Source organism: Mytilus trossulus, chromosome 14, assembly GCF_036588685.1.
Source record: "Mytilus trossulus isolate FHL-02 chromosome 14, PNRI_Mtr1.1.1.hap1, whole genome shotgun sequence".
NCBI lineage: Eukaryota > Metazoa > Mollusca > Bivalvia > Mytilida > Mytilidae > Mytilus > Mytilus trossulus.
The window spans coordinates 29,513,309-29,527,940 of NC_086386.1; the positions used below are offsets into that span (position 1 = coordinate 29,513,309).

A 14,632-nucleotide genomic window follows, 5' to 3' on the forward strand; every position below is an offset into this window, starting at 1 on the left:
AATATAACGGAATTTAATGGGACTGTCGTACACAGTGAGAGGTTAAGCACTATAAAACCAGGTTTAAACCACCATTTTCTACATTTGAAAATGCCTGTACCAAGTCGGGATTATGACAGTTATTGTCCATTTGTTTTTGATGTGGTTTGTCATTTGATTTTCCTGTAAGTTCAGTATTTTTGTGATTTTACTTGTTGATCATTGTTTAAGATCGTCCACGTCATTTGGACTCAGTCAGAATGAGGTTGAGAATTGAAATGGGGAATGTGTCAAAGAGAAAACAACCCGACCAAACAGCCTAAAGCCACCAATGGGTCATCAATGCAGCGAGAAATTTCCGCACCCGGAGGCGTCCTTCTGCTGGCCCCTGAACAAATATGTAGTCTAGTTGAGTGATAATGGACGCCATAAAGAAGAATTAAGGTTAGTTGTTTCAATGGGAAGTATACCACAGCTCTTTGTTACAATATCAATATAGAAGTACTAGTATGAATACATGTATATCATATGGTATTATTTTCACAAATTTTGTTTCTATTGGTTTTTCTAATTTGTAAATGTCTATATCTGGTAACAAGTTTTTTGTTTAATGATATTTTTATATATTTTTGCAATACATATTCTAGTTCTTCGGGAAACTTAATCAACTGCCATTTAAAGATTTTATACATGGCTTTTTAATTTTCCTTCTTCAAATATATAACTTTCTAAAGACATTCTATGGTATTCTAAATGGATGTTATATACTAGATACAATTCAAATCAAGGTCTTGGTTGGAAAATAGTTTCTAAAGCTAACGTTTGAATGCATTTTTTTATATTATTTTGAAGAAGAGCTCGCATGATGAAAAACTCTTTTAGCTCGTACAAGTATATGATAATATAAGTTTTTGCAGAACATACGCGTCCTCATTTTGAGTACATTTGAAACTGCATGTCAAATCAAAAACATGCTTGAAGCAATGAAACAAGTAGGCAAAACATCAATCAGACTTTTTTCACTTTTTCAGAAATAAATATTACCATCAATTGGCCACCAGCACCACGGTATTCATTCGTACTTGCACTTTCCCATTTTCGGACGAATCGCTTGTACTGCTTGTTATTTGGGTCAATTATATCAAATCCAGTCAGATTAACGCCCCCATGAATAAAGCGTCTAAAATCTAAGCGAGAAAAATCCTAAAAATAAATATATAATAAAAGAACATATTAATGTATAATTATTCAACACACGAACACGACTCTTGACTACTAAATATGTTATAAACAAATTAGACGTAAAATTACAGAAAAGTAGAAGCGCTATTATTCGTTACGATATTTTAAACAGATAAAAACTTACAAGAGTTGTCAGCAAATAAAAGTATTCATGTTTGTTCATTCCAACTTCTGCAATCTACGAAAAGAATGAAATAAAATGAGTTGCGTTTAATAGAATCCGATATTGTGCAAATGCACATATTCATGTATATGTATGATACTTTGAGTGATTTTGGAAACTGCAAATAATACGAAATGAAAGGAGATTTTTTGTCAGTTTTACATTGTGCTTATTTCAATATAAAAAGAAGATGTGGTAAAGCGACAACTCTTCCCAATAGACATAATGACATAGAAAATAACAACTTTAGGTCAGCATAGGTCTTCAACAATAAACAAAGCCCATACCGCATGGCTAGATATAAAAGGCCCCGGAAACAATTTTCAATGTGCATGTAAATACGAATGATGTGGTATTACTGTCAATGAGATTTCTTGCCACCAGAGACTAAATGACGTTGAAAGGTAACAACCATACATGTAGGTCCCGTAATGACAAAAGTAAAATATTAAAAACGAAAAAGGGACGGCCTAATTGATTAAAAATTAATTCTTTCCGACCATGTCATTTATTACCGACTATAGTTATTGTTCATGTACGAGGTTTTCTCATTATTGAAGGCCGTATGGTAATCTATCACATCGTCAGAACTTTGGTGGATAGATGTTGCATTAGGAGAGATAAGAGATACAGACAAATAAATTATTCTTTTGTTTTTGTTCAATCATTGATGAAAGTGAAATAATGAAATACAAATTTGTTTTTAGCAGCCAGTTTGGTCTCTTTTGTCAAAATTAACACAGAGAAACATCGCTAATAATTTATTCGCTTACAAGTGAGCTAATGAATTATTTACTTGCAAGTGAATAATTTGACCTCATAAAATTTATATTTATGTGAACTTTAATTGAATATCTTAACTTCAGATAGGCTACGCATGAACTAGGCATGTTAAGCTACATTTAGTAAAAGGAAAAGAATGTCAACATTGAAAGTGAAACTAGGTACACAATTTGTTTGACTGATTCGATCTATAAAAACTAAATTTTATCCAGTCTTTAGACAGATAAAAACGATTTTTATCATTTTGATTTAAGCTATAACATTTTAAAATCAAACAGACCAAGAAATAAAAAAAAAAAAAAATTGTACGAGTTCGCTTTCTACTTATATCTATGTTTAAGTTTATATCGGGTTATATAACCATTGACAGTCTTGTAGCCTCAATGGTTTGTTAGATGGCATCCAGACTTATCTTTAACTGTTATTCTGTACCACTGTCCGAGGTAAGGGGATGATTGGGATTGGCGTTAAACCCCGCCACATTTTGTATGTCAAGTCAGGAGCCTAATCAGTTGTCGTTTGTTTGTGTCTTACATATTTGTTTTTCGTTCATATTTTGTACATAAATAAGGCCGTTGTTTTTCTCGTTTGAATTGTTTTGCATTGTCATTTCGGGTCCTTTTGTAGCTGACTATTCGAATGTTAGCTTTTCTCATTGTTAGAGGCCGTACTTTGACCTATAGTTGTTAATTTCTGTGTCATTTTGTTCTCTTGTGGAGAGTTGTCTCATTGGCAGTCATTCCACATCTTCCACATGAAATAGACACGAAAAGATGATAACATACTTTCAAGTTTATGCATTGTAATTTTTTTTAAAGACTTTTCTATTTGAACATTAGTTTAAGTATGCGATGAGTCGAATATGAGAATTGAAGTAAAATCGGTGAACATGAATTTGACAGCTTTTGTCCCTTTAAAATATAATCATACACTTTTAGAAATAATATTCTACGATTGATAATTTTAATTTTTGTTTGTGCATGGTGTTTCGTAAAAATCTGATAAGTTAGGTTATTTCAAACAATTTTTTTACAATATATTCTTAAGTTGGGGCATTATATCCCTGTCATAAATGATGTCAAGGTTGCACTTTCACATCACAATAACCCCGCCACATTATGTATGTACATGCTAGGGTCTGGACCGCGCCACATTATATATGTGAATGTCAAAGGTCAGGGGTTGAAGTCATAAAACTTTGCTAATTGCTTGCAAAAATCATGCTCGAAAGCATTTTGATTGGTTGATTTTCGAGTACGAGTACAAAAAACTGATTCGAAAGTTTTTATGACCGCAAGGCCTGGAACCTGTAAGTAAGTGTTTGTGTTTGACTGGTAGCTATCATTGGTTTTTGTTTATTTTTTTAACATTATATTAATCACTACATTATTTTACATTTTTCCTATGTCATGGTCTTTTAAAGATGACTATACGCCACGGTATGGGTTTTGTTTATCGTTAAATGCCGTATTTTGACTTATTGTTGTTTATAGATATAGGAAGATGTGGTGTGAGTGCCAATTAGACATCTCTCCATCCAAATAACAATTTAAAAAAGTAAACCATTATAGGTAAGTACGGCCTTCAACACGGAGCCTTGGCTCACATCGAACAACAAGCTATAAAGGGCCCCAAAATTACTAGTGTAAAACCATTCAAACGAGAAAACCAACGGTCTAATCTATATAAACAAAACAAGAAACGAGAAACACGTATATATTACATAAACAAACGACAACTACTGTACATCAGATTCCTGACTTAAGACAGGTGCAAACATATGCAGCGGGATTAAACATTTTAATGGATCCAAACCTTCTCCCTTAACATCACAACATAGAAGAACACACGATAACATATCCATTGGCAGACTTAACTCAATCAAAAAACGTCTGATTTATTAGAACATCAATCGATACGATGTAGATGGACCATTAACAATTTATGTTATATATGTAGTGACCCTTTGACTTATAGCATCGCTAAATTACTGTCTCATTCATGTGATACCCTGTACTTATCTCTCTTGTATGTATTTATAAATCAAACGTATCTCCTAACAAATATAAATAAAATATAAATACCAATATGTCCAGACAGAGTACACAGTAAGGCAGCAACCGTTTGATTTTCGGGGGGGGGGGGGGGGGGGGGGTGAGGGGGGGAGGGGGGCCTTTGTTTTTTTTTCTGTACAAGTTTTTTTTTCGCCTTCGGCAAAGAACAATCTATTTTTTTAGCAACAAACCGAAAACATTTTTTTCTTTCAATTTTAGCATTACATATAGTGGCAGCTGATGGTGAAACAAACATTTTTTTTCTCAGGGTCCAAAACAAATTATTTTTTTCACCAAAAACTGGAAACAAACTTTTTTTCCAAAAAAATCCATAGCCCCCAGAACATCAAATGGTTGCTGCCTAATAGCGAACAGCGTGTGAGTTCATCATTTCTAAAGGAATGTATCTTATCGTGCATAATGTCTCAACTGAGTTTTGAATGGTTTAACATAAATCATGGAAAGTGTCGAACATTGACTTATTGACAGATACCTCCGAGGATTCACAATCAACTAGCCTTTATATTGACGCAGTGGTTGTTAATCACAATGTACATCTCACAAATAAGACTTTTAGTGGACATCAACATAAAATCATATGTAAGGCCTATTAAAGTAATGCTTTCAAACTTCAGTAGTGTAAAACGAGAGACAGGGATTTACAACTGATATTTTAATTAAATATAGAACAGTTTCTAACTATTGTTTGACGAGACTGTTGTATATTCAAAAATATTTTTTGAGTAAAGAATGTCCAATACATTTTTATTTGATATCAATTTTCCCTATATACATGTACCTTTTAGTTTACACGACATACGTGATGCTCAGAACTATAATGTGTTTTTGTATACTGCTGTGGTTTATTTTTCCGTTATTCTTTTTAATTTTGGGATGGTAATCTATTGTCAGTTTGTGTTCTTGGCTGATGAGTTTAATGTCGTTTCTGTCTCTGTTATAAAGAGTTTTTATCCTGAATTCGCATTGCTTTGTCTACTTTTCTTTTCCAGTATATCTGAAGTTTTGTTTACAAGATCACGAACCAATAACGTATTTTGTAAGTCTTACTTGTTTTAAAACTGATGTAAATGCATCATAAGATGAAAGATCTAATATTATCTTTTTATCATCAGCAGTATTCATCCTATCTAATGTGCGCAAATCTTCATGTGCGTGATAGACATCCTCCAATTTCCGGTATGTGAACCGGACGTCCGTATGTCTTGGCAGTGTACTAAATATTTCTTGCAATCGTTTCAGACCTATGATTAGACAAAAGATCAATTATTTTTAACTAGATTCAACAAATCACGAGTGATTCTAAATATAAAAAAAAATGTATTACTGTTATTTCTTTATATTGTATGGCAAGCTCAATACATCAGACACCATTACACAGAAAATACTTTAATTATTTTAAATGACACAACGACAAATCAAGAACATGGACAACTATATGCGCAAAACGTCTCAAAAAGTATACCATATTTTAATTTCTTCTCATCAGTTTTACCTTCTTCTAATTTTTCCTTAGACAATCTGAAATACACTAACTTTAAGCTTCTATACATTCTTCAACACATACTTTAAATAAATTGCAACTTGAACATACACCATCTTTTTATTTTTACATTAGTTAAAGGCGTCATATAGCTTAGCTACAGAACATTTCCAAACGATATTTTTCTAAGTATGGTAAACTCCGGCTATTTCTTTACATCTTCGCCTTCTTCGTAATCTTTCCACATATATATGTCAATGCAATAAATTTCAATACATGTACGGGCTAGATATTCGAGCCATCTACATGTACAAATGTACCTTCATTTAAAACAACATATTTCTAAAAGACATTTTATTCAATAAAGGCTAATGCTTTTTTTAATGCCCCACTAAGGAGCATTATGTTTTTCGTCTGTGCTTCCGGTCGTTCGTTCGTTTGTCTGTTCGTCTGTCTGTCTCTTCCGCTTCAGGTTAAAGGTTTTGGTCAATGTTGTTGTTATTAATGAAGTTGAAGTCAAATCAAATTGAAACTTAGAACATACATGTATGTTCCCTATGACATGATCTTTATAACTTTGTTTGCCAAAATAGAATTTCGCCCCAAATTTCACGGTCCACTGAACTTAGAAAACAATGGTGCCAGTGTGACATTTATTTTACTATGGACACATTCTTTTTTTCTTTTCATTTAATTCTTCTCTGTAATCTTTCGTAGTGATATACAATGAAAGTAAAGTCGTAATATATACATATACTATAGTGAAACGCGCCATGTATCTTTTAAAAACATCTTTCACAACTATCTATTTGTGGGGAATAATTGGTGACTAACGTTCAATGAAAAAAAATATATAGCGTGTATGTGTACATGCATGTATGTGAATGTCTGAATATATCTGATAAGTAGATATAATTGTATTCATTAACAGTATTCTATAAGAATACGTTTGATTACAAATGTAATCGAATCATGAGTCTTGCTGGCCTTTTACTTTGCCGTATTTTTTCTTTTCTTGTGAAATTATAATTGAAATGCTGACAAAATGTAATTCACTGTATAAGATAAATGTAATGAAGCGTTAACAATACTTAAATGTTTTCTAGAATTACAATACTTCACGTAAGGCAGACAAATAAGAAAGCTATTGATGCTTGTACAATTGCTCTTCAGGATTAAAAGCCGATCTGTCAATATTTAAGCTAATACTCCAGTAAAAAGATTATTATATCGAGTCGTGATTCAATCTCTGATATCTTAAGAATTTGTCGAAGTTTATTCAGGCGTTTGTGATATTTACCAGATGGTGTCCAATGACTGCAAGTAATTTACTTGGATAACAGATACAAAATCAATAAGGTTAAGTTAAACTGATGATGAAAATACATTGAAATTATATTACAAGTATTATAATTTCATATTCTAATAATCTAAGATCTGATGTAAAAATAAACCCAGACTTTTAAGACATAAATTCAAATGTCACACCAAGAACATACAAAATGAAGAAAGTCCTTTAACACAGAAATTCCAAAGCTAAGATTTTAAGTATTGGTTTTTGTGCATTATAAAATACAGTAAATTATCCTTTTAGTGTTCTGTTGCATCTAATAAACAGGATTTTCTCTTGAAATGATTGTAACAAATTTGAAATAAATGAGTCCCAAGCCAGTTGCTGAGGATTATAGAAGGAGAAATTGCTGACGAAAATTTTCAATTTACATGCCATTGCACTTTAAAAACGTTAACAATGTCGTAACTTTCATTTTAAAAATCAAAATTGCTTACGGAAAAATATTTATAAATAAACAGTATCTAAGGTTTATATAAGAATTTATGTAAAATGTTTTCATAACTCAATGAATTACACATGCAGCAAGTCGTTAAAAAGAGACAAATACAAAATATATATATCATCAATTCAAGAGATATACGGTTACCGTATCAAATTTTTAACTTGTTGGAACATGTACAATTTTATACAAAAAAGGGGCATATCCCCGAAAACCTGTTCTAACTATCTAAATAAAGTTAAACATTATATATTATTGCTTTTAGAATTATTTAAATAATATTAATTAATTGGTATAATTTTCTTTATTCCTTAAAGTGTCACCTTCGAAATAGTTTAACTTCACTGTTTTGAACAGTTTGTTTTTTTTACTCATAAACACTTATATTTTGAAAACATAATTTCACGTGTTTCTTATATTCAACCTTTCGACATATCGCTCCGCCTTGTTTCATTGAATCACCAGACCTACATTTACTAAAAAATTACATTTGCATGTTATATTGAATTTGAAGAGTTAAATTCTATACAATAAAAGTCCAGGGCAATGTACCCAGTCACATTACCAGAAAAAGTAAGATGTGGCATGAATGCCAATGAGACAACTGTATGCATAAAATTGAGAATGGAAATGGGGAATGTGTCAAAGAGACAACAACCCGACCAAATAAAAAACAACAGCAGAAGGTCACCAACAGGTCTTCAATGTAGCGAGAAATTCCCGCACCCGGAGGCGTCCTTCAGCTGGCCCCTAAACAAATATATACTAGTTCAGTGATAATGAACGCCATACTAATTTCCAAATTGTACACAAGAAACTAATATAAAAATAATACAAGACTAACAAAGGCCAGAGGCTCCTGACTTGGGACAGGCGCAAACATGCGGCGGGGTTAAACATGTTTGTGAGATCTCAACCCTCCCCCTATACCTCTAACCAATGTAGAAAAATAAACGCATAACAATACGCACATTAAAATTCAGTTCAAGAGAAGTCCGAGTCTGATGTCAGAAGATGTAACCAAAGAAAATAAACAAAATGACAATAATACATAAATAACAACAGACTACTAGCAGTTAACTGACATGCCAGCTCCAGACTTCAATTAAACTGACTGAAAGATTATGATTTCATCATATGAACATCAGGCACAATCCTTCCCGTTTAGTATCATACCATCATAACATATATGAGAAGAACATAACCCGTGTCATGCCAACAACTGTTTTTAGAATAAATGTGTTTAGTTCCGACGCAAAGACCTTATCAGTGACTCAATATTAACGCCAAAATATGCAATCTTTAATGACTTGACAACAGTATCGTAATTATATCCCTTCTTAATCAGTCTATTTAAAGGTTTTGTAAGTTTCTGAGGTGAATACTGACACCTTTGTGCTTTATAAAGAATATTTCCATAAAAAAATGGATGTGAAATACCTGAACGTATAAAAAGTCTGCATGTTGAGCTATATTATGTTTAATTATTTGGAACAAATCATATCTAAATAATTTCAAATAATTGGTATACTTTACTTAAAGTTTCAACTGCGGAAAAGTTTTCAGTTTATTTAAAGTGGTTCTTACATTTTTTCATTTTTTACTCAGAAACAAACATTTTTTAGAACTTAACCTTCACATGTATCTTTTAGTTAACCTTTTAACATCTCGCCTCCGCATCGCTACATTGAATTATCAAACCTACATTTACTAATGATTTATATTTGCATGTCATATTGAATTTCGTAACTTATATTCTACGCAATGAAAGTCCAAGTCAATACATTCAGTCACATTACAATGCACGGTAAATTATTTGGTACAAATCAAATTAAGGCAGAAATATTTCATCCTCAGGGGAGTCTCTGAATGCAACTATGTATGTAAATAAAATTTATATTGAGCGACGGGTTTTGTTAGCTTATCCATTCTTTCGTAACAGTGTTTTAGATGAAGATAGATCGTTTCTGACATTTTCAGACGTCAATCTTGAAGTTTTGTATAGTTGGTAGCACGTTGCGTTATAGATTCAAGGTCTCGCGGGAATCTTATGGGATTAAATTTGTGTGAGTTTCAGCTAAAGTTTTTGATATTGTCTGTTCCGGTGAATACTTTCAGATTTTAATCTGTGAAAACCATTATGTCAGCATCAAATACTTTATTTTTTATTTTTTTTCTATTTGAATGTCATAAAGCCCAATTAAACAAAATACATTGTAAAAAGGCGATAAAAAAGAATTTCCTCCATTTAATGATCGATAATTAATACTGTTTATGATCCTAATGAAAAGATACCAAACTGTAATACCACCTAATATCATAAAGTAAACACATAATCCGAAAAAACAATTGACACCATAACGGGTTATCTTAATGAATGCTTTGACAAAAGCATGGATAATATCTCTAGTCGCACTATTAGACAACTGCGATCCACAAATAGCAAACAAATTTAATACACATAATAAATCTGAAATAATGATACATGTATGTAATGGTTCAGAAAGGATTGAAATCGGAGACATTTCCACATAGAAATTATCTTAATTTGGTATACTATTTCAAAGCACAGAATAGTACAGATGACAATAATTTTTCTTTTTCTAGGTTACATTTTGTATTATTTGATTGCCAGATTTTGAAGTTTTCCTTTATTTTCTATACGTAATATTTTAATCAAGGGTGACTGGTCTTATTCCTACCGGTAGTAAAACGCTTGCTAAAATGGGGGCGTCCATGTGGCTGTGCTGGATGTTTCAAGTTTGCAGTCACGTCCAGTATGAATATAGACGTTAAATCTGATTTCTCATGTAAAGTGGGTGCCACGCTCTTTGCACGTTAAGAACCATTGCAACAACTTTTTGAGGTTATCCGTTACGGTATGCGGTCTGTTGCAGGGCAAAAGTTCTGTCCCTATCCAATATATCATCATTTTCTAGTGACAGTCTAAATTTCCCCGACCATCATCCCGGATGTCCTCTAATACAAAAACTGCCTGTTGTATTTATTGTTAACTTGTTCTCGTGCATGAAATATTTGCCACTGGACGTTAAGCAACCAATAAATCAATCAATCATTTGAAATAACACACGAATAATTTTACAATAAAGCACATCATTCTTAATTATTGCATTGCTTTTTAAAGAACCATTTTAACAAGTTAACATAATTTAAAGCTGATTTTGAAAATTTGAATGTGTTTTAGAAAATACTGGCTATAAATTGTTTCTTAATGCTCTTCCACTTTGTACTTTATTTGACCTTTTTACCTTATTTAGTCGAACGTAAGTGATAAATCTTTTGTATACGAAAGTCGCGTCTGGCTTAAACAATTTGAATCCTGATTTCCATGATGAATTTATTCACATTAATAAGTTACAATGTGACTTTCTCTTTTTCTTTCTCAAATTGTTGGGATGACGTCCTTATGGGTAGGAAGACATATTCAAAAGAAGTAATGCTATTTTTAAATTATACTCGTGAAAAGAAGTATCAAATAGAACTGTTTTTTGTACAATAAATCTGAAGAATGCAGTAAAATTAAAGGGGATTATATGTATATCAAATAGCAATCACATATATTTAAAATCTTTATTTTGAATGACGCAATCAAAGCTTTCAATTCCAAAGTTGATGAAAAGGATTGTGATACAAGTAAGAAAACCCCAAAAATACCGAAGTCCGAGGAAGATTCTAAACAGGAATTCCCCAAGTAAATGGCAAACTCAAAAGCTGGAACACATCAAACGAACGAATTTCAATATCGACTGTCATAGTACAGAAATTTTCTTATGTAGATAATGTTGTATTTAACCTGGTTTAACGTTTAGTAAGAAATGTATATGACATGCCTATCAACCAGGCCTATCAAGCTAGACGAAACTGTAAAATGAATCTGAGCCTTCATTGTAAAACACTTATGAACCCAATCAACAAACGACAACTACTGAACATCAGGTTCCTGACTTAGGACAGGTGTTCTTAAATGCAGCAGGTTTTAACGTTTTTATAGGAACCAACTTTCACTTTTATCCGAAACAATTGTGTAACATCGCAACATAGAAAGACACACATTAACATATCAACTGAAATGGCATCAATAAAACTATGTTAACATTTATCAAAGGTACCAGGATTATAATTTAGTACGCCAGACGCGCGTTTCGTCTACATAAGATTCATTAGTGACTCTCAAATCAAAATATTGATAAAGCCAAACAAGTTCAAATTTGAAGAGCAATAAGGATCCAAAATTTCAAAAAAAAATGAATCAAATACGGCTAAGGTAATCTATGCCTGAGATAAGAAAATCCTTAGTTTTTCGAAAAATTCAAACTTTCGTAAACAGGAAATTTATAAAAATGACCACATTTTTGATATTCATGTCAACACCGAAGTATTGGCTACTGGGCGATACCCTCGGGGATGAAACGTCCACCAGCAAGTGGCATCGACCCAGTGGTGTAAATAGTTATCAAAAGTACCAGGATTATAATTTAGTAGGCTAGACGCGCGTTTCGTCTACATAAGACTCATCAGTGACGCTTATATCAAAATATTTATAAAGCCAGACAAGTTCAAAAAAGAGCATTGTTAACCTGCAGTTATCTTATATTATTTTGTTGTTGAGTTGTTGCCATCGATGTTTCCCCACATATTTTATTTAAAGATAATAACAATATTCCAGTCTATAACACATTCCACATTACTTTTATTTGAAAGATCATTCTATGCTATCGGCATGATCGGCATGATTTTGCTGTAGTCATGTCTGCATGTCTATAAACGATTCTTCTTTTATTACATTTACATATGGATGAAATAACGGAAGTTTTATAAAAATAAACCTTTAAAGTACAAATGTCTAAAGATAATGCATTGTACAGCTATCACTTTAGAGTTGAATAAGTTTGTTCTGTCAAAGATTTGTACTAAACATCATCACGTGATAACGTACAGTAACGTCAACATTAATTTAAAAAAAAGCAAAATCCCGACTGCCTTATAAAAAACTTGCCAAAAAATATATGCAATGTTCTTCAACCTCAGGAATAGTTACCTTAGCTGTATTTGGCAAAACTTTTAGGAATTTTGGTCCTCAATGCTCTTCATCTTCGTACTTTATTTGGCCTTTTAAACATTTTTTTTATTCGAGCGTCACTGGTGAGTCTTTTGTTGACAAAACGCGCGTCTGGCGTAAATATTAATTTTTATCCTGGTATCTATGGTGAGTTTATTCCAACAATGGCTTGGATTTAGTACAGAACCTGACATTTATTATTCATTTGTTTTCGTCTTTTTTCAAGCATACATTCAATTTGATCATGTATATGGTAGATATTTTAGAAAAATCTTTATCAAATTTATATCCGTTAAAAAGAAATATTTTATTCAATCTGATTTATGTACTGAAATATAGTTTTATTGAATACACTAAATATTTATTGAGCACCCCAGTATATACTTTAACGTAGAGAGTTTTGATATGATATTCATGAATCTGTCCTTTCGGTTGAATCATACATTTGTTACCTGAGTATTACTAGAACTTGTGCAATGCAAAAATCGAACAAACTTATTAAGTCTTTAATCAACGTCAAAAACGTTACAGTGGGATTCCCAAATGATGTCTTTATTTTCAGTGTCATCAGTGATGATAAAATGTCTAACTAAAAATGTTTCAGCCTTAAAATAGAAATCAAATTGAGTTATATCAGATATGACAAGTATTTTCCCCCGCAACGCGGCAAAGTGTAAAACCTCAAAATACCAAAAATTGTTGAAAGTTGTTAAATTCTATGTCATCTGGTGTCTGGCAAATAGTTGTCCCATTACCAATAATGCCACATCTTTTATTTTTTATATACATGAAGCATACACACAGCTAAAACACAATTACGGTTAAATGACATTTAGGTCCATAATTAAAGCCTACCTTTGAGAAATAATTTGTAATATACACGTGCACGAACCACTGCAGTACACCCTCGTCATTTGCGAGGTTCGTTTGTTAACGACTTAACATGAGCGGTAAATTTTCTTAACTCATATATAGTGTTTGTCAAAAATCATCACGTTAAATCTTTCATGTACATGTATGAAACATTAATATAGTTCTTTTTTGTAAAATGAACATCGAAAGGATTACCACATTTTGGTCGCGCCAGTTTGTGTAGTTATCATTTAAAACACGAACATACATTAAATTAACTTAGGGATACTACCATGCTCATCCTTTCAAAATAAAGTTCGAAGAAAATTGATAAAATGATTCGTGCGCTTTCGAAAGCCAGCCATGTAGCATAAAACAATCTCCCAATCGGTCGTACCCAAAATAGTCTCATCAGTGACATTAGAATAAAAAGGTGGAAATGGAGTTCATCGTATACAATATTATATAAAATACGAATTCATTGAAAACAAACGAACATAACACACAAGCGAGAAAACAAAAACAACAGATATTAGACACAAACACCTCTTAAAAAGAAAGAAAAAAATAACTGTTGCTTTAATTACCTTCATTTGAATCGTACAGGTAGTGGACAACTTGCCAGTCAAAGTTTATAATCAAATCGATAATGGCTTGCGTAATTGGTGGTTTCATACTGACTTGGAAGCTATCATAGGTGGTCACTGCTACTCTGGATAAACTTGGTGAGATGTAAGGCATGTGGAATCGTTTGGTGTAGTGGTCAACGATCTCCAAAGAATGAATACTTTTAGTTCCGAAAAATAAGAAAACACCAGTATTCATCTGACTACATACTGAAAGTAGAATATGATATTTAAAAAAAGTGTTGTTACATTTTATAATTCATACATCAATATTAGTTTTCATCTCTATATAACTTCATTGTATATAGGAAAATAGTTTGTTAATATAAAGTGTTTATGAACCCACCCTCGTATCCCGTCATTTGTTTCTTTTGTACAAACATTAATGAAGAAAATCACGAAACAAGAAAATTTATTTGTAAAACTAGAAAAGTCCCCAATAGTATAATAATTGGAAGTAATAATTCGTCTACGTAAGACTCATTTGTGACGCTCAGATCAAAATAGATATAAAGCCAAACAAGTACAATATTGAAGAGCATTAAGGACCCGAAATTCC

At 32.1% G+C, this 14,632-nt stretch overlaps 1 protein-coding gene across 1 annotated transcript in view; it reads right to left on the reverse strand.

The window, feature by feature from the left end:
- Nucleotides 1–14,632, reverse strand: part of LOC134696392 (glutamate receptor 2-like) — a 49,001-nt gene that overhangs the window by 16,973 nt on the left and 17,396 nt on the right. The window contains exons 4-7 of the mRNA XM_063558142.1: nucleotides 14,035–14,283; nucleotides 5,290–5,483; nucleotides 1,346–1,399; nucleotides 1,024–1,182 (exon numbers count right to left, since the gene is read on the reverse strand). Of these exons, the coding sequence (XP_063414212.1) occupies nucleotides 1,024–1,182; nucleotides 1,346–1,399; nucleotides 5,290–5,483; nucleotides 14,035–14,283 (656 nt within the window). The remainder of the gene's footprint in view (nucleotides 1–1,023; nucleotides 1,183–1,345; nucleotides 1,400–5,289; nucleotides 5,484–14,034; nucleotides 14,284–14,632) is intronic.